This window comes from Ranitomeya imitator, chromosome 3, assembly GCF_032444005.1.
Source record: "Ranitomeya imitator isolate aRanImi1 chromosome 3, aRanImi1.pri, whole genome shotgun sequence".
Lineage (NCBI taxonomy): Eukaryota > Metazoa > Chordata > Amphibia > Anura > Dendrobatidae > Ranitomeya > Ranitomeya imitator.
Genome location: NC_091284.1, coordinates 139,653,514 through 139,679,483, shown reverse-complemented (window position 1 = coordinate 139,679,483; position 25,970 = coordinate 139,653,514). Strand labels below are relative to the sequence as shown.

The following is a 25,970-nucleotide window of genomic DNA, read 5'->3' as shown; positions in this document are numbered from 1 at the left end:
CTCTGCACCGTTCATTATGGCCCCATAGATGCTCCATATAAAGCTGTGCCCCATATAGAATCCTCTGCACCGTTCATTATTGCCCCATAGATGCTCCTTATAAAGCTGTGCCATATATAATGTTGCTGCTGCTGCTGCAATAAAAGAAAATCACATACTCACTCAGGATGCCGGCGCTTTCAATATTTACCTGCTCCTCGTGCGGCTCCGTCTCCAGCACTGATGCTCAGCAGAGGGCGCGCACTGACTATGTCACGCGCCCTCTAACCTGAGCGTCACTGCCAGAGGACGCTGGAGACGGAGCCGCACCGGAACGAGGAGCAGGTAAATATCGTGCAGCGCTCCCCTCCCCGTATACTTACCTGCTCCTGGCGCGGTCCCTGCAGTCCCTGCTTCTTGCACCGCTGCATCTTCTTCCTGTATTGAGCGGTCACAGTTACCGATCATTACAGTCATGAATATGCGGCTCCACCTCTATGGGAGGTGGAGCCGCATATTCATGACTGTAATGAGCGGTACCATGTGACCGCTCAGTACAGGAAGAATCTGCAGCAGTGGAAGAAGCAGGGACTGCAGGGACCGCGCCGGGAGTAGGTAAGTATAATTACACAGCCCCCGCCCCCCCTCCCCTGCCGACCCCCGGGTATGACTCGAGTATAAGCAAGGGGGGGGACTTTCAGCCCCAAAAAATGGGCTTAACATCTCGGCTTATACTCGAGTATATACGGTATATATATATATATATATATATATATATATACACACACACACACACACACACATACACACAAAAGAGCAGAGATATAGAATAATTAAAGGACATTTAAAAAAAATCAAAAACATTAATTTTGGGACAATGAAACGTTTACACCACTTATCTAAACTAATCAAGGATTTACTCTCCAAGCTCATTTAGGTTTTTTAATGTAATTTTTTACACCATGTCGCAGCTCTTTTTCTATATATACAGTCATTGCCAAAAGTGTTGACACCCTTGAAATTGTTCCAGAAAATTAGGTATTTCTCCCAGAAAATTATTGCAATTACACATCTTTTGTGAAACATGTTTATTTCACTTGTGTGTATTGGAAAAGAAAAAGATTAAAAAAAGGCAAATTGGACATAATTTCACACAAAACCCCTAAAATGGATTGGCACACTCATCTTAATATTTGGTTGCACACCCTTTGGAATAAAAAACTGCAATCAATCGCTTCCTATAACCATCAACAAGCTTCTTTCACCTCTCAATTAGAATTTTGGACTACTCGAATTTTGGACTACTTCTGCAAACTGCTCCAGGACTCTCATATTTGTATTGTGCCTTCTCCCAACAGCAATTTTAAGATCTCTCACAGGTTTTCAATGGGATTTATTGCTGGCCACTTCAGAACTCTCCAGAACGTTGTTTCCATCCATTTCTGGGTGCTTCTTGAAGTATGTTTGTGGTCATTGTCCTGCTGGAACCACCAGCACACCCAGCTTTATGACACTGGGCTCTACATTGCGACCCAAGATCTGTTGGCCGTCTTCAGATTTCAGGATGCCTTGCACACAGTCATGGCACCCAGTGCAAGAGGCAGCAAAACAGCCACAAAACATCTTTGAACCTCCACCATATTTGTATATTTGACTTTAGGTACTTTGTTCCTTTCTTTGTAGGTATCATTCCATTTTTTGGAAAAAAGAGTGGAATGATGTATTTTACCCAATCTCTATCTTGGTCTCATCTGCCCACAAGACACTTTCCCAGAAAGATTTTGGCTTACTCACATACATTTTGGCAAACTTTTTTATGTCTGTGTCAGCAATGGAGTCCTCCTGATTCTCCTGCTGTAGCGTTTAATTTAATTCCAATGTCTATGGATTGTTTATGCTTACAATGATGGACCCTGAGCCTGCAGGACAACTTGAATTTCTTTGGAACTTAATTGGAGCTGCTTATCCACCATCCATACTATCTTGAGTTGCAACCTTTCATCAATTTTTCCCTGCTGTCCACGTCCAGAGAGATTAGCTACAGTGCAAACGGTTGTCACCATCTTAATTACGGTATGTTGCGCACCATGGACTAAAGGTACCTTCACACTAAACGATATCGCTAGCGATCCGTGACGTTGCAGCGTCCTGGCTAGCGATATCGTTCAGTTTCACACGCAGCAGCGATCAGAATCCTGCTGTGATGTCGTTGGTCTGGGCTAGAAGGCCAGAACTTTATTTGGTCGCTGGACTCCCTGCAGACATCGCTGAATCGGCGTGTGTGACACCGATCCAGCGATGTCTTTGCTGGTAACCAGGGTAAACATCGGGTTACTAAGCGCAGGGCCGCGCTTAGTAACTCGATGTTTACCCTGGTTACCATCCTAAAAGTAAAAAAAACAAACACTTCATACTTACCTTTCGCTGTCTGTCCTCCGGCGCTGTGCTTTCCTGCACTCACTGTGAGCACAGCGGCCGGAAAGCACAGCGGTGATGTCACCGCTGTGCTTTCCGGCCGCTGTGCTCACAGCCAGTACAGAGAAGCAGAGCGCCGGGGACAGACAGCGGAAGGTAAGTATGAAGCGTTTGTTTTTTTAACTTTTAGGATGGTAACCAGGGTAAACATCGGGTTACTAAGCGCGGCCCTGCGCTTAGTAACCCGATGTTTACCCTGGTTACCGGCATCGTTGGTCGCTGGAGAGCGGTCTGTGTGACAGCTCTCCAGCGACCAAACAGCGACGCTGCAGCGATCCGGATCGTTGTCTGGATCGCTGCAGCGTTGTTTAGTGTGAAGGTACCTTAAGGAACATCAAGATCTCTGGAGATGGACTTGTAACCTTGAGATTGTTGATGTATTTCAACAATTTTGGTTCTCAAGTCCTCAGTCAGTTCTCTTCTTCCCTTTCTGTTCTTCATGCTTAGTGTGGCACGCACACACACACAATACAAAGATTGAGTCAACATCTCTCCTTTTTATCTGGTTTCAGGTGTGATAATCATATTGCCCACACCTGTTACTTGCCACAGGTGAGTTTGAATGAGCATCACATGGTTGAAAGAAAACTGTTCACCCATAATTTTGGAAGGGTGCCAATAATTTTCTCCAGACCATTTTTAGGGGGGTTTTTTTGTTTGAAATTATGTCCAATTTACCTTTTTTTCAGTTTTTTTGTGTTGTTCCAATACACACAAAGGAAATAAACGTGTATAACAAAACATCTGTAATTGCATTTTCTGGAACAACTTCAAGGTTGCCAACATTTTTGGCCATGACTATATGTGTTTCTAAAAATATTCTGTTAATACCATGCCTTATGAAGAGACCTAATAAGTCTTGAACGTTTGCCTTAACAGCGCTGAGTTCCTGGGTTCAAATGTCCGCCAAGGACAACATCTGTAATGGGTTTGTATGTTCTTTCCGTGTTAACATGGGTGTCCTCCGGGACTCCAGTTTTCCACCAACGCTACAAAAAAACATACTTGTAAGCGTTAATGGGGACCATAATGTTAAAAGGAACTTGTCATGTAAAAAAAATCCTATTATCCTTTAGCTATGGGGATAATCTGCAGGTTAACAGCATTCTAAAGCTGCCTGGAGCCCGCACTGAGAGCCCCGCTGCTTGTGGGAAATGAACTTTATTCCTTCTGGCAGCTTCGGCATTCGGTCATACAGCCGCTGATCACTATGCACTGACTTGAAGCCGCAGTGGCCCACCCCTATGACAGAAAGTCAAGTCTGCCGGAAGGAATAAAGTTAATTGCCTCCTGACAGCGGGGCTCTAAGTGTCTGCGCCAGGCCGTTTCAGAGCACTATTAACCTGAGGTTTATAGCATTTTTTCACATGACATGTTCTGTTTAACAATTCCATTCTTATTGAAGTTAAGAAGTATGCTTTTTTGGCGTGTGGAAGGAAACCATAGTGCCGGGGAAAACCCACACAAACACATGGAGAATATACAAACTCCTTGCAGATGTCTTCAGTGGAGATTCGAACCCAGGACCCCAGAGTTGCAAATAACAGTGCTGACCACTAAGGAAACGTTGTGCTATGTAAATGTCAGGAAAAGCTCCAGACCACACTCTCAGTGAAAGTATTGTGCATTTAGCCTAAACATGACCTTTTTAGGGCCAAGTTGTACATTTTATCCCATTTTCAATGATTCTGGTTTGCTAGTCAGACACTAATATCAGTTATTTGCTCAACATTGTTCTTAGCGTTCTGCTAAGTCACATTTTATCCTCTTAATAATTAAATCTGTATAATCCAAAAGCATGGAGGGGGCAAGTAATTCGTGCCCTATGTAATCCGAAACAGTCATCAGTGCTCGGGATATTTTCAGTCTATTTAAAATTTCTGCTCATTCAATTTCCCCCCAGAAAAGGAAAGGATTAAAGTGAATCTGTAACCAGGTTTTGTTGCCTAATCTGAGAGCAATATAATGTAGGTGCAGAAGCCTATTTTATCAGCAGGAGATTATCACTAGAGAACTAGTAGACCTGCTGCCAGGGAGTCCTCCATATTCATGAGCTCTATATAACTCCACCACTGATTGGAAGCTTTTTGCCTATAGTGTACTCAGAAAGCTGCCAATCAGTGGTGGGGGCGGGGTCATACAGAGCTCAGCATTCAGAGAACTGCTAGATCTGCAGCAGAGAAAACTGTGATTTTATCAAAACTACAGCAAGAAGTCCAATAAGTGACACATTGGTGGAATCATGGTCTCTGCCTGTAGAACATGCTTCTCTCAGATGAGGTAGCAAAATCTCCGTGACGGATTCACATTAATAGTCATGTTGCTAATGCCATTTACGATCAGCCTTATTAACATAATATATTATACATTACATGCGCATGCATGTCTAGGCTTTTAATAGAAAAAGAAACAGAAATTAGAAAGCTTCTCTTACCTCATTATTAACTATATTAACTGAGGCTGAAGACATAAAAAAATGAAAATAGGTTATTATAAAAACACTTATTATATTAAAACATGTACGTTATAAGATATATTATAATATATATTATATTATATTTAAAATATTTTATGAGAACCTGATCTAGAGCAAAGTAATTGGTAATAATATTTAACCCCTTTCCGACATCGGGCGTAATAGTATGTCGGACACCCTCCCTTTGATGTGAGGCAGTAAGCCCACATCTTTCTGGCACATGTCAGCTGTTTTGAACAGATGACATGTGCCGCTAACAGTCGCGGGAGGATCGCAATCCTCCCCAAATGTTAACCTGTTAAATGCCCCTGTCAAACTCTAATAGCGGCATTTAACACACGTTTCCAGCTAGTGCGCCGGAAAACCCGCCCATCGGCGCCCGTATCACATGACCACGGGTCACCGATGGGTTGGCACGACAACCAGAGGTCTCCAGCAGACCTCTATCATTGTCACTGCCGGATTGCTATGAGCACCACCCGGTGGTGGCATAGAAAGTCAGCATTTCTGCTACATACAGTTTTCCTGTTCAAAATATTCAACAATAATTTAAATAAATAATATAATAATAATGTAGTTTAATTAAAAAAATCGCTATCCTTCCTTAACTACACTATCTAACTGCTTTCCTTTTTTTACAACTTTTTTTTGATAATGCTTTGTTTGAGAATACCAATTCACGCTGAAATGCCCAAATGAAGTATTATTAGAGGCCAGGTGACACAAGTATCCCTTGCAGGGGCGGTGCTGGTCTTTGCACGCCAGGTCAGGGGTGTATAGAGAAATTATGGGGCCCCATAACAAAAGTTCTAATTGGGCTCCACCCCAACCTCCCAAAAAAAATTAATATTAGGCAGGGTCACAGAAGAGCATATCTCACAACTTTGCAGCCCTTATAAAGTGATGTTCCTCCTTTTGAATGCCCTGATTCCCCTTTAATTTCCCCCATAAAGTATGATGCAAAAGTGCTCCTCCAAACACAGTACAATAACCCCACAGTGAATTCCTCCACAGTACCCTCATCACGCACAGTATGATGACCCTACTGTACACTCCCCCCTCAACCCTTCTTGCAAAGTATGATGACCCCAACACAGTATGATGCCGCACACAGCCCTACATACAGTATATTGTCGCACACAACCCTCCACACAGTATGATGTCCCCAACACAACTCTCCATACTGTATAATGACCCCCACTAGCCCTCCAAACAGTATAATGGGCCCCACATAGCCCTCCAAACAGAATACTTCTTCCCAGACAGCCCTGCGCACAATATGATGGACCATACACAAACCTTCACAGTCTATAATTGCTGTGATACAGTTCATTGGCCCCTACACATAGCCATGCAAAAAGTATAATAAACCCCACACAACCCTTCAAACATTATAATGACCCCCACATATCCCTCCAAATAGTATAATGAACCTCACGTAGCATTCCATATAGCATAATGGCCCCATATAAATACCCAAATAGTATAATGGCCCACACATAGCCCTCCAAATAATATAATAGGCCCCACATGGCCTTTTGTATGGTATAATGGACCTTACATAGCCATCCTTATAAGCAAAATCCTTAGAACAGAAACCATAGTCATAGTCCGTTAAACCCTATACCTAGTGGTGAAGGGGGCTACAATAGCACGGGACACTCCCATAATTAATGAAAACACACACAAAAAAAAGACTGCACAAATAGTGCCAAATGATAAAACAGTATCAAAGTTTATTCAGGATATTATTTAACATGAAAAAAGAGCTCTCCATATAGTATAAAGGGCCCCACATAACCTTTCGTATAGTATAATGGGCCTCACATTTACTTCAATATAATATAATAGCCAACCACATAGCCCTCCATATAGTATAATCAGGGCCGGCTCCAGGTTTTCATGGGCCCTGGGTGAAAGAGTCCCGGTGGGCCCCTTTAACACATACCACAATTCATAATGCACCGATACGGCAGAGAAATAAAGGTATAGTAAAAAGTTTTCACTTACTTCTTACATTACATGAGTGATATCTATTGTACATTCTACATTAGCTCAGAAACCGGACAGTATAGTCCTCTATACAGAATAATGAGCCCCATATGTTGCTCCAAACAGAATAATGAGCCCCATATATTGCCCCATACAGTATAATGGCCCCATATACTGCTCCATACAGTATAATTGGCATCACATAGTCCTCTATACAGAATAATGAGCCCCATATATTGCTCCAAACAGAATAATGAGCCCAATATTATGCTCCATACAGAATAATGAGCCCCATATATTGCCCCATACAGTATAATGGCCCCATATACTGCTCCATACAGTATAATTGGCATCACATAGTCCTCTATACAGAATAATGAGCCCCATATATTGCTCCAAACAGAATAATGAGCCCAATATTATGCTCCATACAGAATAATGAGCCTCATATAATGCTCCATACAGTATAATGGGCACCACAGATTGCTCCATACAGAATGAGCCACATATACTGCTCCATACGGAATTGACTCCATATAATGCTCCATACAGTATAGTGAACCACATATAATTCTCCATACAGTATATGATGGGTCCCATCTATTGCTCCATATATAATGGGCCTCATATAATGCTCCATACAATATATGATCGGCCCCATACAGTGTACTGAGTCCCATATATTGCTCCATACAGAATGGGCCCCATATGATGCTCCATACAGAATGGGCCCCATATAATACTCCTTACAGAATGGGCCCCATATAATGCTCCAAAAATAATTGGCCCCATAATATGCTCCATGTATAATGGGCCCCACATAATGCTTCATATATAATTGGCCATATAAAATGCTCCACATATAATTAGTCCCATGAGATGCTTCATATATTATTGGCCCCATATACAGCTCCATACGTAATTGGCCCGATATACTGCCCCATATTAAATTGGCCCCATAAGATGCTCCATATTAAATTGGCTCCATATTAAATTGGCCCCATATAATACTCCCTATAGAATTGGCTTCATGAGATGCTCCCTATATTATTAGCCCCATAAGATACTCCATATAGAATTAGCCTCATATAAAGCTCCATATATGGGCCCCTTCTGATGGTCCCCATATATTGCTCCAAATATAAAAAAGAATGAAATACTCACCTCTTGCTGCTTGACGCTGCTCTGCTCTGGACTCATAGTAACATAATTAGTAAGGCCGAAAAAAGTCATTTGTCCATCCAGTTCAGCCTATATTCCATCATAATAAATCCCCAGATCTACGTCCTTCTACAGAACCTAATAATTGTATGATACAATATTGTTCTGCTCCAGGAAGACATCCAGGTCTCTCTTGAACCCCTCGACTGAGTTCGCCATCACCACCTCCTCAGGCAAGCAATTCCAGATTCTCACTGCCCTAACAGTAAAGAATCCTCTTCTATGTTGGTGGAAAAACCTTCTCTCCTCCAGACGCAAAGAATGCCCCCTTGTGCCCGTCACCTTCCTTGGTATAAACAGATCCTCAGCGAGATATTTGTATTGTCCCCTTATATACTTATACATGGTTATTAGATCGCCCCTCAGTCGTCTTTTTTCTAGACTAAATAATCCTAATTTCGCTAATCTATCTGGGTATTGTAGTTCTCCCATCCCCTTTATTAATTTTGTTGCCCTCCTTTGTACTCTCTCTAGTTCCATTATATCCTTCCTGAGCACCGGTGCCCAAAACTGGACACAGTACTCCATGTGCGGTCTAACTAGGGAGGCAGTATGTTGTGAGTTCTGTTTTTGGGCTCCCTCTGGTGGTTACTGATGGTACTGGGTGATTTGTGTTCTGCTGTCTCTGGTGTCCACCTGTTCTATTAGGATTTGGGAGTTTCCTATTTAACCGGGCTTTCTTGTCATTTCCCCGCCGGCTATCAAGGTTATCAGAGTGTTTTGTTACCTCAGCTTCTGGCTTCAGTAATCTTCAGGACAAGCTAAGTTTTTGATTTTCTTGTTCCACGTTTTGATTTATTTTTGTCTTGTCCAGCTTGCATATAATTGTTTCTTTGCTGCTGGTTGCTCTAGCGGGCTGTAATTGCTCCTCATGTTCCATGAGTTGGAACATGAGTTCAAGTAATTACAGGATGTTTTTTTGAAGGGTTTTTTGCTGACCGCGCAGTTTACTTTTGTATCCTCTGCTATCTAGTTTTAGCGGGCCTCATTTTGCTGAATCTGATTTCATACTGTGTATGTGCCTTCCTCTCATTTCACCGTCATTATATGTGGGGGGCTGCTATTTCTGTGGGGTATTTCTCTGGAGGCAAGAGAGGTCTGTGTTTCTTCTAATAGGGGAAGTTAGATCTTCGGCTGGTGCGAGACGTCTAGGATCAACGTAGGCACGTTCCCCGGCTATTGTTATTTGTGTGTTCAGGTTTAGGGTCGCGGTCAGCTCAGGTTCCATCACCCTAGAGCTCGTTGGTGCTTGTCCTTTTGTGATTCCCTGCCATTGGAATCATGACAGTATAGCCGGCCAAAAATGTTTGGGCTGAAGTAGGAGGAAAAGTAGTCTGAGGAAGTTTTTTTTTTTTTTTCTCCTCTGAGGTTGCTGCCTAGCCCTAATTGCAGCCTGGCTGATTTTTTTTTTTTCCTCCTCTTAATCCTTGAATGGCTCTGACCTTAGCTGTTTATCATGGACGTCCAGAGTTTAGCTTCCAGCTTGAATAATCTTGCTGCTAAGGTTCAAAATATACAAGATTTTGTTGTACATGCTCCTATGTCTGAACCTAGAATTCCTATTCCAGAGTTCTTTGCTGGAGATAGATCTAGTTTTCTGAATTTTAGGAACAATTGCAAGCTGTTCCTTTCTTTGAAATCTCGCTCTTCTGGAGACCCTGCTCAGCAGGTTAAGATTATTATATCTTTCCTGCGGGGTGACCCTTAAAATTGGGCATTTGCATTGGCACCAGGGGATCCTGCATTGCTTAATGTGGATGCGTTTTTTCCGGCATTGGGTTTGCTCTATGAGGAACCTAACCAAGAGATTCAGGCTGAAAAAGCTTTATTAGCTCTCTCTCAGGGGCAAGATGAAGCAGAAATATATTGTCAAAAATTTCGGAAATGGTCAGTGCTTACTCAGTGGAATGAGTGCGCCCTGGCTGCAAAGTTCAGAGATGGCCTTTCTGAGGCCATTAAAGATGTTATGGTGGGGTTCCCTGCGCCTACGGGTCTGAATGAGTCTATGACTATGGCTATTCAGATTGATCGGCGTTTACGGGAGCGCAAACCTGTGCACCATTTGGCGGTGTCTTCTGAACAGGCACTTGAGACAATGCAATGTGATAGAGTTCAGTCTAGAAGTGAACGGCAAAACTATAGGCGGAAAAATGGGTTGTGCTTTTATTGTGGTGATTCAGCTCATGTTATATCAGCATGCTCTAAACGCACAAAAAAGGTTGATAAGTCTGTTGCCATTAGTACGTTACAGTCTAAGTTCATTCTGTCTGTGACTCTGATTTGCTCATTATCATCCATTTCCGTCGATGCCTATGTAGATTCAGGCGCTGCCCTGAGTCTTATGGATTGGTCATTTGCCAAGCGATGTGGGTTTAGTCTTGAGCCTCTGGAAGTCCCTATTCCTTTGAAGGGAATTGACTCTACACCTTTAGCTATGAATAAACCTCAGTACTGGACACAAGTGACCATGCGTATGACTCCCGTTCATCAGGAGGTGATTCGCTTCCTGGTGTTGTATAATTTACATGATGTTCTAGTACTTGGTCTGCCATGGTTACAAACTCATAATCCAGTCCTTGACTGGAAAACAATGTCTGTGTTAAGCTGGGGATGTCAGGGGGTTCATGATGATGCACCTCCGATTTCTATCGCTTCATCTACTCCTTCTGAGGTTCCTGTATTTTTGTCGGATTATCGGGATGTTTTTGAGGAGCCTAAGCTCAGTTCGCTTCCTCCTCACAGGGATTGCGATTGTGCTATAGATTTAATTCCTGGTAGTAAATTTCCTAAAGGTCGTTTGTTCAATCTGTCAGTGCCAGAGCATACTGCTATGCGGGATTATGTTAAGGAGTCCTTGGAAAAGGGACATATCCGTCCATCTTCGTCCCCTTTGGGAGCAGGTTTTTTTTTCGTGGCCAAGAAGGATGGGTCCTTGAGACCTTGTATAGATTATCGTCTTTTGAATAAGATTACCGTAAAATATCAGTATCCTTTGCCTTTGTTGACTGATTTGTTTGCTCGCATTAAGGGGGCTAAATGGTTCACTAAGATTGATCTCCGGGGTGCGTATAATCTTATACGAATAAAGCAAGGTGATGAGTGGAAAACCGCATTTAATACGCCTGAGGGCCATTTTGAGTATTTGGTAATGCCTTTCGGACTTTCTAATGCTCCTTCAGTCTTCCAGTCCTTTATGCACGATATTTTCCGTGAATATCTGGATAAATTTATGATTGTGTATTTGGATGATATTTTGGTTTTTTCTGATGACTGGGAGTCTCATGTTCAGCAGGTCAGGAAGGTGTTTCAGGTCCTGCGGGCTAATTCCTTGTTTGTAAAGGGCTCAAAGTGTTTCTTTGGAGTCCAGAAGATTTCTTTCTTGGGGTATATTTTTTCCCCTTCTACTATTGAGATGGATCCCGTCAAGGTTCGGGCTATTTGTGACTGGACGCAGCCTGCATCTCTTAAGAGTTTGCAGAAGTTCTTGGGCTTTGCTAATTTCTATCGTCGTTTTATAACTTATTTTTCTAGTGTTGTTAAGCCTTTGACGGATTTGACTAAGAAGGGTGCTGATGTTGCTGATTGGTCTCCTGCGGCTGTGGAGGCCTTTCAGGAACTTAAACGCCGGTTTTCTTCTGCTCCTGTGTTGCGTCAGCCTGATGTTTCGCTTCCTTTCCAAGTTGAGGTTGATGCTTCCGAGATTGGAGCGGGGGCGGTTTTGTCACAGAGAAGCTCCGATTGCTCGGTGATGAAGCCATGTGCGTTCTTTTCTAGAAAATTTTCGCCCGCTGAGCGGAATTATGATGTGGGTAATCGGGAACTTTTGGCCATGAAGTGGGCATTTGAGGAGTGGCGTCATTGGCTGGAGGGTGCTAGACATCGTGTGGTGGTCTTGACTGATCACAAAAATCTGATTTACCTTGAGTCTGCCAGGCGTCTGAATCCTAGACAGGCTCGTTGGTCACTGTTTTTCTCTCGTTTCAATTTTGTGGTTTCATACCTGCCAGGTTCAAAGAATGTGAAGGCGGATGCTCTTTCTAGGAGTTTTGTGCCTGACTCCCCTGGAAATTCTGAGCCCACTGGTATCCTTAGGGATGGGGTGATTTTGTCGGCCGTCTTCCCAGACTTGCGACGTGCTTTGCAGGAGTTTCACGTGGGTAAACCTGATCGTTGTCCGCCTGAGAGACTGTTTGTTCCGGATAGCTGGACCAGTAGAGTCATCTCTGAGGTCCATTCTTCTGCGTTGGCAGGTCATCCTGGAATATTTGGTACTAGAGACTTGGTGGCCAGGTCTTTTTGGTGGCCGTCCTTGTCTAGGGATGTGCGTTCTTTTGTGCAGTCTTGTGAGGTTTGTGCTCGGGCTAAGCCTTGCTGTTCTCGAGCCAGTGGATTGTTGTCACCTTTGCCTATCCCGAAGAGGCCTTGGACGCACATTTCCATGGACTTTATTTCGGATCTCCCTGTCTCTCAAAAAATGTCCGTCATCTGGGTTGTGTGTGACCGCTTTTCTAAAATGGTTCATCTTGTACCCTTGCCTAAGTTGCCTTCCTCCTCTGAGTTGGTCCCTCTGTTTTTCCAGAACGTGGTTCGTTTGCATGGGATTCCGGAGAACATCGTTTCTGACAGGGGATCCCAGTTTGTGTCTAGATTTTGGCGGACGTTCTGTGCTAAGATGGGCATTGATTTGTCCTTTTCGTCTGCATTCCACCCTCAGACGAATGGCCAGACGGAGCGAACTAATCAGACCTTGGAAACTTATTTGAGGTGTTTTGTTTCTGCTGATCAGGATGACTGGGTTACCTTTTTGCCGCTGGCCGAGTTTGCCCTTAATAATCGGGCTAGTTCTGCTACCTTGGTTTCTCCTTTCTTTTGTAATTCGGGGTTTCATCCTCGTTTTTCCTCTGGTCAGGTGGAGCCTTCTGATTGTCCTGGAGTGGACATGGTGGTGGATAGGTTGCATCAGATTTGGAGTCATGTGGTGGACAATTTGAAGTTGTCCCAGGAGAAGGCTCAGCAGTTTGCTAATCGCCGTCGCCGCGTGGGTCCTCGACTTCGTGTTGGGGACTTGGTGTGGTTGTCTTCTCGTTTTGTTCCTATGAAGGTCTCTTCTCCTAAGTTCAAGCCTCTGTTCATCGGTCCTTATAGGATCTTGGAAATTCTTAACCCTGTGTCGTTTCGTTTGGATCTCCCGGCATCGTTTGCTATTCATAATGTGTTCCATCGGTCGTTGTTGCGGAGGTATGAGGTACCTGTTGTTCCTTCGCCTGAGCCTCCTGCTCCGGTGCTGGTGGAGGGAGAATTGGAGTATGTTGTGGAGAAGATCTTGGATTCTCGTGTTTCCAGATGGAAACTCCAATATTTGGTCAAGTGGAAGGGTTATGGTCGGGAGGATAATTCTTGGGTGGTTGCCTCTGATGTTCATGCTGATGATTTGGTCCGCGCTTTTCATAGGGCTCATCCTGGTCGCCCTGGTGGTTCTCGTGAGGGTTCGGTGACCCCTCCTCAAGGGGGGGGTACTGTTGTGAGTTCTGTTTTTGGGCTCCCTCTGGTGGTTACTGATGGTACTGGGTGATTTGTGTTCTGCTGTCTCTGGTGTCCACCTGTTCTATTAGGATTTGGGAGTTTCCTATTTAACCGGGCTTTCTTGTCATTTCCCCGCCGGCTATCAAGGTTATCAGAGTGTTTTGTTACCTCAGCTTCTGGCTTCAGTAATCTTCAGGACAAGCTAAGTTTTTGATTTTCTTGTTCCACGTTTTGATTTATTTTTGTCTTGTCCAGCTTGCATATAATTGTTTCTTTGCTGCTGGTTGCTCTAGCGGGCTGTAATTGCTCCTCATGTTCCATGAGTTGGAACATGAGTTCAAGTAATTACAGGATGTTTTTTTGAAGGGTTTTTTGCTGACCGCGCAGTTTACTTTTGTATCCTCTGCTATCTAGTTTTAGCGGGCCTCATTTTGCTGAATCTGATTTCATACTGTGTATGTGCCTTCCTCTCATTTCACCGTCATTATATGTGGGGGGCTGCTATTTCTGTGGGGTATTTCTCTGGAGGCAAGAGAGGTCTGTGTTTCTTCTAATAGGGGAAGTTAGATCTTCGGCTGGTGCGAGACGTCTAGGATCAACGTAGGCACGTTCCCCGGCTATTGTTATTTGTGTGTTCAGGTTTAGGGTCGCGGTCAGCTCAGGTTCCATCACCCTAGAGCTCGTTGGTGCTTGTCCTTTTGTGATTCCCTGCCATTGGAATCATGACAGCAGTATAATGCTCTCATCATATGTATCCAGACCTCTTTTAATGCACCCCATTATCCTGTTTGCCTTGGCAGCTGCTGCCTGGCACTGGCTGCTCCAGGTAAGTTTATCATTAACTAGGATCCCCAAGTCCTTCTCCCTGTCAGATTTACCCAGTGGTTTCCCATTCAGTGTGTAATGGTGATATTGATTCCTTCTTTCCATGTGTATAACCTTACATTTATCATTGTTAAACCTCATCTGCCACCTTTCAGCCCAAGTTTCCAACTTATCCAGATCCATCTGTAGCAGAATACTATCTTCTCTTGTATTAACTGCTTTACATAGTTTTGTATCATCTGCAAATATCGATATTTTACTGTGTAAACCTTCTACCAGATCATTAATGAATATGTTGAAGAGAACAGGTCCCAATACTGACCCCTGCGGTACCCCACTGGTCACAGCGACCCAGTTAGAGACTATACCATTTATAACCACCCTCTGCTTTCTATCACTAAGCCAGTTACTAACCCATTTACACACATTTTCCCCCAGACCAAGCATTCTCATTTTGTGTACCAACCTCTTGTGCGGCACGGTATCAAACGCTTTGGAAAAATCGAGATATACCACGTCCAATGACTCACCGTGGTCCAGCCTATAGCTTACCTCTTCATAAAGACTCCTCACCGTCGGCGTCTTCCTGCTCTCTGGGCGCCTGCGACTGCTCAGGCAGAGGGCTGCACTGGTGACGTCATCGTGCCCTTTGACCTGAACGTCACAGTCAGAGGATGGAAGACGCTGCAGCGCTGGAACCGGGAGAGGTAAGTTTTGCAAGTGCCGGGGCCCGGAGCAGGCAGGGGGTCCACTCATGGGGGCCGGCACTATAGCGCGCCAGTGTCCCCAATGGCGAGTGGGTCCCCTGCCTGCTCAAGACCCCGGCACTTGCCCGTGTGCGCGGGTACTGACGCCGGCCCTGAGTATAATGGTCCCCATATTGCCTTCCATATAGTATAATGGACCCCACATTACCTTCACTATGGTATGATGGGCCTCACATTACCTTCACTATGGTATAATGGGCCTCACATTGCTTCCATATAGTATAATGGGCCCACATTGCCTTCCATATAGTAGAATGGGCACCACACAGCCTTCAATATAGTATAATGGGCCCCACATTGCAATGCATACAGTATAATGGGCCTGACATTGCCTTCCATACAGTATAGTGGGACCCACATAGCCCTCCATATAGTATAATGAGCCACACATTGCCTTCACTATAGTATAATTGGCCTCACATTGCTTCCATATAGTATAATGGGCCCACATTGCCTTCCATAGTATAATGGGCCCAACATTGCCTTCCATATGGTATAATGGGTCCCATATATCCACCCATACAGTATAATTGAACCTACATAGCACTCCATATAGTATAAAGGGTGCCACATTGCCTTTCATACAGAGTAATGGCCCCACATAGCCTTTCATACAGTAAAATTGGCCCCACATTGTCTTCCATATAGTACAATGAATCACACATAGTGCTCCATACAGTATAATGGGCTCCATATAGTCCTTCATACAGTAAAATGAGCCCCATATAGCCTTCCATATAATATAATACACCCCCACAGCACTCTAAACAGTATAATGGCCCCCGAAATGTTATCATTGATTGAAATAAATACTCACAGCTCCTGCAACACACCCTGACGGTGCACTCTATTTCTGACTCATTACTACTAATCTGAAATAGGAGTTCTCAATAAAAAAACGAACAAGGTGAACTTGACCACTACAAAGATCATTTCAATCTCGGAATTTAAAAAAATGATCTAAAAAGTATCAATTTACTGTAAAGAGGAGGTCAATTTTCATATAAATGTCCTTGTATTGAACAACCGATGTGATTTTAGTTAATAAAAGTAAATGTTGGACAACAGTGTTTTCTATGGATTTCCTTTAAAAAGTGTTAGTAGGACATTAGTGTTAGAGTTGCGCTAGGATATGCTATCACTTTCTGATTGATGCAATCCTGACTCCTGAGACCCTGGCTTGTCTTACAAATAAAGAGGTTTCACCTCTGGTTTCTCTGCACAGTAGTGGTTCAAGCCACCGGCTACAGGAGAAACTGCAAGTGAATGGAGCCTTCTGCAGTCCGCTAGGTCAGTGGACCACCATAAGGAAAACTAAGAGGTCACAACATAAACAAGTGTTAGTTGTTATGGAAGAAAGGTATGGAGAATTTGTGGAGCCTTTCCGCACTGCCGATAATTGAAGACATCAATTACCAAGAATTATTAAACATATGGTTTTATTCACCGTATTTCGAAGTGCCACACACTTCTTCAGGAAACAACCACATACGACCTATATGGTTGTATCCTGAAGAAGTGTGTGGCAGTTCGAAACACGGCAAAAAAAATTGCATGTTTAATAATTCTTGGTAATTGATGTCTTCAATAATCGGCAGCTCAGAAAGACGCCACAAATTCTCCATATCTTTATTTAATTGACTTGACAACCCGTGGATAGGCAGCAGCTGAACAACGTTTCAAAAAGTATAATTATATGCATTAAGTTAGCATAATCTGAAAATTATTTTAATTGTTTGTCGGATGAGACCCTATTTGTGCTACTTTCTCTCCAGCCTTTGCAGCTTTGTATAAAAGGGATGTACATAATATAAAACGTTACAGCCCTTAGCCTCACATACGGGGGTCATGAAAACACACTTACTCCCACAATTAAGGATATCCAGAAAGTATATTTGAAACATTTTGCCTATTGATTTAGAGGGTTAAACAGTCTGAAGTGCTGTTTAAGAGCAAGCATTTAACGGGTACCTGTCATGTTGAAAATGGTATCTGATATGGAGGCAGGATGTTGTAGAGCAGAAGGAGCTAAACTGATTCAGTGGCGTACCACTAATAGCAGCAGACCACACGGCTACTATGGAGCCTGTCAGTCAGTCCTGTATTCTTAATGCAGATACAGTTAAAGGTAATGATGGAATATGGAGCCATAAGCTCCCTCCTCCGTTATTCTCACTGTGCTTCTGAGCTCTGACGTGTCAGCACACAGCTGTGCAGAGCTTCAGAACACACACTGCAGAGACTGAAGCAGCAGGAGAACAAGGAAAGGTGAGTAGTTTTTTCTTTTTCAAATGATGAGTACATTGTACTCTTAGCTTGATCATACTACCCTGTTTGGAGGGCTTTTGTGGGCAATTATACTGTCTGGAAGGCTATATGAGGGCTATTACAGTTTGGATTGCTATTAGTGCTGAGCGAATATACTCGTTACTCGAGATTTCCCGAGCATGCTTGGGTGTCCTCCGAGTATTTTTTAGTGCTCGGAGATTTAGTTTTTCTTGCCGCTGCTGAATGATTTACATCTGTTAGCCATCATATGTACATGTGGAGATTCCCTAGCAACCAGGCAACCCCCACATGTACTTATGCTGGCTAACAGATGTAAATCATTCAGCTGAGGCGATGAAAACTAAATCTCCAAGCACTAAAAAATACCCGGAGGACCCCCGAGCATGCTCGAGAAATCTCGAGTAACAAGTATATTTGCTCATCACTAATTGCTATATATGTGTCATTATACTGTTCGGAGGGCTATTTGGGGTCATTATAGTGTTTGCAGGACTATGTGGGGGCCATTATGCTGTTCGGAGGGCTATATGGGGTCATTATAGTGTTTGCAGGACTATTTTGGGGCCATTATACTGTTCGGAGGGCTTCGTGCTGGTCATTACACTGTTTGAAGAGCTATGTGGAGGCCATTATACTGTTTGGAGGGCTATATCGGGCCATTATAAGATGTCTGCTACGGGGCTTTATAATTTCTATGGTCTGATTGATATACAGTTTTGTAGAAAAAATGTCAAAGTAATTTGCATTTTACTAATTGACATCTCTGGTGTTTGTATGTATATGAGACCAGTGGGCAGTCCTATGCAATGATTGACAGTCTTCCCTGTATGACTGTGCATATAGATAGCTGTCAGTCACTCAGTACTACCACCCACTGGACTCATATGCATACAAACAAAAATGCAAGTTATACTGACTATTTTCCAATAAAGCTATATACCATTCTGCTCTGCTTCTCCTTTTCTATACCCTCCTGTCCATGGATCCGTTTGCATTTATAATGTGACAGGTTCACTTTAATTTGGAAAGCAATTATTTTACTGTTCCTGCATAAAAATGGATATAGTAAAGCGCCCTTGATAACACCAGACCAGACCTTTTGTTGATGTGTCATTCTCACCATCAGCTTGTAAATCATCGTGCCAAGATTTAGTTCCTTGGGCAACTGCAGGATGAAGGAAATCGTTAACTCATATATTACACGTACGACGTTAAGTAATAAAAACAGAAAGAGACTTCTACAGTTTCCAGTTATACATGTGCTCTACATGATGTCTACGGCCTGGGCGTAATAAGACAAACTCATCTATTAGTACTTGTTGCACTCTCTAACATTATAGCCTCAGCAAATAAATGTCCAGGGGTTGAAGGTAGAGCTGAAGACATGCTGATAGGACGTCATGCGGAGATCTGCTGCCTCGTGGAGCTCAGCACAACATGAATCTTTGATGAAGGGTCTGACATACCCTAGCATTATTGTTCATTACATACAGGGTAATGTCATCTCCAGCAGCCATATAATGAAGCTTATTCATCATACAGTGGACAGTCGGCATTTTCTATAGACTACGCTAATCCTCTCTCCACAGAGGTAGTCACCTTAGACAAGTTGGTTTGATGATAATAATTTTGCATATCTTTGCAGTTCAAATTGCCATTAAAATAATGTTCGGAAAGATAAATGAGAAGCAATATGGATCCAAGCTGTGTATCGTTATTAGAACCGGAAAATAAGACCTATGAAAAGGCCATGGACAATTCACAAGAGAATGGGAGTGGATAATTTCCATATTTGCCCTGAACTGAAGTTCAGGTCAGTAATTATTTGCAATGTCATGATGGCCACAATAATATTACATGACTCTATAGCATGCAGTAGGTCACTGATACAAAAATTTAGCATCGCTAAACTGACTGTATTTTTAGTCCAAGTGCTGTCTATGAAAAGAAATTGACTCAACATGGACAGCACACTAAAGAATGTTAATCAACAAGACTGTTCAGATGACAACCACAAAAACATGCACGCTCTAAGCCTACAATTGTGAGTTTTCTACCTTTTTATTCCATTGTAGGCTTGGACTGGCCCACAGTAGAACAGGAGAATCCTCTGGTGGGCCGCTGTGCAGGAATAGGCCACCACCCTCTTACATGATCACTACTTGGCACTATATACTTGAATCACTATGTGCAAAGGCAGCATCTTATTCATATAACAATCTACCAGTTTATTGCTTTATAAATTTGTGATAGAGGATAATGTCGCATTTGCATGTAGCTGAATAGTGGGACCCTGGAGTTGTTTACTGGTGGGCCCCTGTCACCGAAGTCCGACACTGGTAGAATGCAATATTCTCAGGGTTTGTATGGAGAAGTAGCATCACCTAAATTTTCATAATGACTGACGAACCTTTCCTGTGAGGTTTTTGATGACATTGCTAAAATGATTCATAAGGATACAACAGATAAATCTCAGTTAATTCTAAACAGGACAAGATGTTGGAGATCTGATATTAAATTACTTCTTCAGGTTTAAAGGAGGTCGGGCCAAATTATTATGATTGATCTTATGGTCTGTCAGTTTCTGAAATCCTGAGCTCGATCCCACCTGTTAATAAGGTTGTTTCAGTCCACTGTTCATTAGTTTACTACTGTGCTTGCTTATACTTTAAGAAGATTGTCTCTTTTAACTCTTGCCCAGTCTGAGGATGATTTAAACAGTCATGGCCGAAAATGTTGGCTCCCTTGAAATTGTTCCAGAAAAAGAAGTATTTCTCCCAGATGATTATTGCAATTACACATCTTTCGTTATACACTTGTTTTTTTCCTTTGTGTGTATTGGAACAACACATAAAATGTGAAAAAAGGTCAAATAATTTCACATAAAACTCCAAAAATGGGCCAGGCAAAATTGTTGGCACCCTTAACTTAACATTTGGTTGCACGCCCTTTGGAAGACATAACTGCAATCAATTGTTTCCTATAATCATAAACAAGCTTCTTACACCTCTCAACTGGAATTTTGGACCACTCATCTTTTGCTAACTGCTCCAGGTCTCTCATATTTGCATTTTGCCTTCTCCCTCCCAACAGCAATTTTAAGATCTCTCCATAGGTGTTCAATGGGATTTGGATCTGGACTCATTGTTGGCCACTTCAGAACTCTCCAGCACTTGGTTCTCATCCATTTCTGGGTGCTTCGTGAAGTATGTTTTGGGTCATTATCCTACTGGAAGACCTATGACCTAGGACATAAATCCAGCTTTCTGACACTGAGCACTACATTGAGACCCAAAATCCTTTGGTAATCTTCAGATTTAAGGATGCCTTGCACACAGTCATGGCACTCAGTGCCCAGAGGCAGCCAAACAAGCATAAAACATCTTTGAACCTCCACCATATTTGACTGTAGGTACTGTATTCTTTTCTATGCAGGCTTTGTTAAACAATAGAATGATGTGCTTTACCAAAATCTTTATCTTAGTCTCATCTGTCCTCAGGATGTTTTCCCAGAAGGCTTTTGGCTTACGTACATTTTGGCAGACTACAGTCTATTTTTTTGTCATTGTCTCAGCAGTGGGAGAGATTAGCTACAGTGCCATAGGTTACAACTTCTTGATTATGTTGCTCATCATGGACAAAGGAACATCAAGATCTCTGGAGATGATCTTGTAACCATGAGATTGTAGATACTTTTCAACAATTTTGGTTCTCAAGTTCTCAGAGAGTTCTCTTCTTTCTGTTCTCCATGCTTGGTGTGGCACACACAGACACACAAAGCAAATATTGAGTCAACTTCTCCCCTTTTTAACTGGTTTAAGGTGTGATTTTTATATTGCCTACATCAGTTACATGCCACAGGTGAGTTTGAATAAGCATCACATTATTGAAACAAAGCTGTTTTTCCATAATTTTGTAAAGGTGTAATTTTGGAACTGATGAAGATTTTAGGACGGGACCGAAAATGCATTCATTAAACTTATGTTAAAATGTTATATTCTTTATTGTTTTTGTAATTTACCCCAATGTTATCCTGTTTTCTGCACATCAGCCATAAAAATAGTTTGAATAAGCGCAAGTGGACTTCCATTTTCCTGTCTACCGACCCAGGAGGTGATGCACATAGGAGCCGGCAGCAGTCTCTGCAGTTTTCACATTACTATGCTGGGTTGTACAGTGCACCAAGTAATCACTTAATTTTACATGCTGCCTACAATAACAATACCGCCCTTGTATCCCTGATTTTCTTTTTTGGTATTCCTGTGTGTATATTGTGGAATTTACATGACTTGTACCTGGCATTGTCACCAGTATTTTCCATTTTCATTAAGAGCCGCAACATTTTCTTTCTATTTTTTTTTACCTCTCTTCTTCTGTTTCCCCACAGCTCCCTCCACTCGGCATAGATGTTTATGAATAACAGGTGTTTATTTTTATACTCACTCAAGACAGATCTGTAGACAAATTTGAGCAGATTTTGATAGTGAATTATGACTCCAGGGGAAAAAAGTAACTTATAAGTGGGTGTGACGGATCCAACAGGGGAAGGGGTGGGTCGACTTCACTCTGGGAAGAGGAGAGAATGACCAAGCAGGGATCGGCTCTCTGGCACCACCACTTACCTCAGGTCAGTCAGAGAACTGCACCGAGAGCAAATTGCTTCCGGAGAGGCTTCCCTTATAGGTACGAGTTATTGAGGAGTTCCCAGCGAGGGGGAATACATATCATCAGTCCAAGATGGGGATATATATATATATAAATCTCCCGCCGTCACTGTTAGAATTATTCACTAAGGATACGTTCACATTTGCGTTGTTGGGCACAGCGTCGGCGACGCGATGCAACGCAACCAACAACGCAAATACACAACGCTGCGTTTTGCGACGCATGCGTTGTCATAAGACCCTATTGATCAAGACTTTCGGCGCAGGGAACACGCTACAAGTAGCGTCCTCTGTGCCCTGTCTTGTGCGTCTATATGACGCATGCATCATAAAACGCAGTATAACGCATACCGGCGCATGTCCATCCCCCCATGTTAAAGATAGGGGCGCATGACGCATGCGTCATTATGCGTCAACGACGCTGCTCTGCAAGGTGCAAATGTGAACGTAGCCTAGCACAGTACGGTATGCTGCCACCAGTTCCTCGTTAGATATAAGCCCCGTCTGACAACAGGCTTATATTGGGTCAGAAACCAACCACGAGTAACGTATAATAACCAACCAAGCATGCGGACGTGGGGATTCGGGAATCGAGATAAAAGTGCAGCCCAAGATTAATTTTGTTTTTAATTGCAGAAAGGCACACTAGAAAGATCCAGGTATTTATGTATAAGACTAGTATACAAGTATACAGTCAGGAGTGTAGTACAAGGGTAGGCTACAGATAGATTACATTTACCATGTTTTGTAGCATGTGACCACAGGGAGGCACTGATGAATCACAGGTCCAAATCTTTGTTACGTGATTCTCTGGCCACGTCAGCTAACGGGCCTCCTGCCAGTAGAAAAGCTGAGTACAAAATGAGGAGCTGCCTATTATCCCCTAGGCTGCTCGCTCCCACATGCTGCACCAACCTCTGTGCTGTGCAGTCTCTCTCCTCCCATATCTGAGACCGTGAATGCCCATAACTTTCTGCCTGGAGCTCTAAATTGAAGGTGACGGCGCCACTGGTTTCTGCTTGATTTTTTCTGTGCAGGGAGACCAAATATGGCTACCATATTTAATTTCTGGTAGCGATACTTTATAACTCAATAATGCAGAGTTCTAGAGATGGTTGCATGGTATGGGCTTGTGGGGAAAGGAATGCAGATTCCAATTATGTGCTCAGCTAGGTTCAGAGATATTGCATTCTTTTATTATAGGTCATTTTCTAGATTCATTATCTCAGAGCCTTGTGCTGTTGAGCCTGGAATCTTTGGAGCCAGTGTGTCAGCCTGAGTCCAACAAAGGAAGCCAGTTGGCTGGTAAGTGCACAAGGGTTCACAACCCTGTGATAATTGGTGGACTTGGTGCTGGGAGACACAGGGTCTATGCCTTTTGGCCCACCCCTGGGGAGAGTGTCAAGGGTCTTTTTGCTAATTAAAAATGCCATTGGTCTGCCCTGTCCAAGGAAATGGCTTCCCTGGATAATCTGGTCCCATTGTTTGATGTGTATTTGATGTCCCTTTTGGCCTGGGGGAGTGCCAAAGGTGGGGTCTGAGTTTGGGAGCAAGTATTTTGGGCCAAACTGTATCTGATAGGGAATTCCATCAGATATCACAATGATAACAATTAGATATCATTTTCCCATATCTCACAGTGGTGAAAGAAGCATTTACTTCAGTAAGATATATTGCAAAGTTTCTTTTCTCTACTTGTAATATTGATTTATGTGGGGGGAAAAGTAGAAGTGTCGATACTGTTTAAGCTTTCCTGGCTGCCCATCCCCATTGAGTATGAATGTAAACAAATAGAAGAAGTAGCAGGTGAATAAAGGTTCTCTGGCTTCAGACTTTTGCAAAAACGAGAGAAAGAGACGACTGGAATCTATTGGAATAATGAACCCTAATGCCCAACTATTACAATATTACTATTATAACTGCATGGAAATTCAACTTTTAATTTGTTGCTTTAATTCAAATGCAAATACAGTTTGTTCAGAAAACGGAGTTTCTCAAAGTAGTCACTGACTTTGTATACTTTGTCATCTTGTAGAATGGAGTCTAGGAACTATTAAAGACTAACACAATGCAGTTAAATACACAAACACTGTATGGTATTCTTGTTTATTGCTAATTATTATACTCCTTGAGATTCATCTGAATATACTGAAAAAAATACTGGTGGCTATGCAGAAAATAGGAGGAAACAGACTATGGGGTCGATTTATCAAAGTGTTTGCTCCAGTTTTATGGCGTAAAAGAGTTTGAAAAGTCAAAACATTATTGTGCAAAGTTGCACAAACATTTTGCGACTTTGGTGTTTTTACACCAATCCTGGCCAGCAAAGCGATGCCCACCTGCCTAATTCATCACAAGATTCACCACTTTGGTGGCATAATTTATGCCAGAATTGTTACACCTATCCTCTGAGTTCAGTAGCAATTCTGACATTGTGCATGGAGGTGCACGCCGCTATGGAGATGCAATGAATTCACTAAGTGGCCTGTTTTAATGCGTGAATTCATAATACACCACCACAACCCTTCATTAGGAACAGTGCGGCCAATGCCAGTTTTAATGAATCGACCCTACATGTCACAGCATTCTATGCAGAATCTAAAAGGAAGTTACCAAGCTATTTCTTTCCTGGCTAATTATGGTAGCTTTGGTGTTCATAGTATTAGCTATAAAGATTTATGAATTACTGTGCACTTTCAGCAGGAATATTCCTTACCTTCCAGCCAAAACAGAAAGAAGAATAGCGATGTTCCTCTGTGGAAATGCATTGCTCTCACCCTCTGGGATCTTTGTGGTGAAAAGTACTGCATGGAAGCGAGATTAACCTAATCTGTCCCTCATTAAGCACTAATCCCGTCCTTCTTAACATGTTATTGAGGGTCATCAAAACATTGGATATATTATTGTCATTTAATGATTGAACAGCTTTAGGCTGTATTCACATGAACGTTTTTTGTGTCTGTCGTAGAGGTTTTGTCTGTGATATTAAAAATTGTTCCAAAACTGCTCCATAAAAGCAGCTGCAGCTTTGCTGTGAATATGAAAATCCCAGCAATAAAGATGACAAAAACCACAACAAAAACAATTTATCAATACATTCTTAATAAAACAAAATCTGATAAATCAGGTCTAGATATCAAAAAATAAAAAAAATAAAAATGTTTGGGTGTGAAGAAGCATTAACAAGCTATAAATAAAATAATAAATTATTTAAAAACGGATAATACAAAAATACAGAAAACTGGACACAGAACTTGGCTACTTCCAGAAATCTGATAGACAAGACAAGGGTCTGGAAGCCTAGGTTCATGGGTTCCAAAGCTCTGCTCTTAAGGTACCTTCACATATAACGATTTCGCTAACGATATCGTTGCAACTTCACGCTTTTTGTGACGTAGCAACGATACCGCTAACGATATCTTTATGTGTGACAGCGACCAACGATCAGGCCCCTGCTGGGAGATCGTTGGTCGTGGGGAATCATCAGGACCATTTTTGGTCACTGATCACCCCGCTGTGATCGCTAGATCGGCGTGTGTGACGCCGATCTAGCGATGTGTTCACCTGTAACCAGGGTAAACATCGGGTTACTAAGTGCAGGGCCGCGCTTAGTAACCCGATATTTACCCTGGTTACCATTGTAAAAGTAAAAAAAAACCAGTACATACTCACATTCTGATGTCTGTCACGTCCCCCGCCGTCAGCTTCCCTGCACTGTGTCAGCGCCGGCCATAAAGCAGAGCACAGCGGTGACGTCAC

At 42.7% G+C, this 25,970-nt stretch overlaps 1 protein-coding gene across 2 annotated transcripts in view; it reads right to left on the bottom strand.

The window, feature by feature from the left end:
• Positions 1–25,013, bottom strand: part of RS1 (retinoschisin 1) — a 30,590-nt gene extending 5,577 nt beyond the window's left edge. Inside the window, exons 1-3 of one of the 2 annotated variants that reach the window (XM_069760066.1) lie at positions 24,928–25,013; positions 18,644–18,712; positions 4,889–4,914 (exon numbers count right to left, since the gene is read on the bottom strand). In XM_069760066.1, the coding sequence (XP_069616167.1) occupies positions 4,889–4,914; positions 18,644–18,712; positions 24,928–24,979 (147 nt within the window). In that variant the 5' untranslated portion in view covers positions 24,980–25,013. The remainder of the gene's footprint in view (positions 1–4,888; positions 4,915–18,643; positions 18,713–24,927) is intronic. The other variant, XM_069760067.1, reaches the window with a different exon arrangement.
• Between the last annotated feature and the right edge of the window lie 957 nt (positions 25,014–25,970).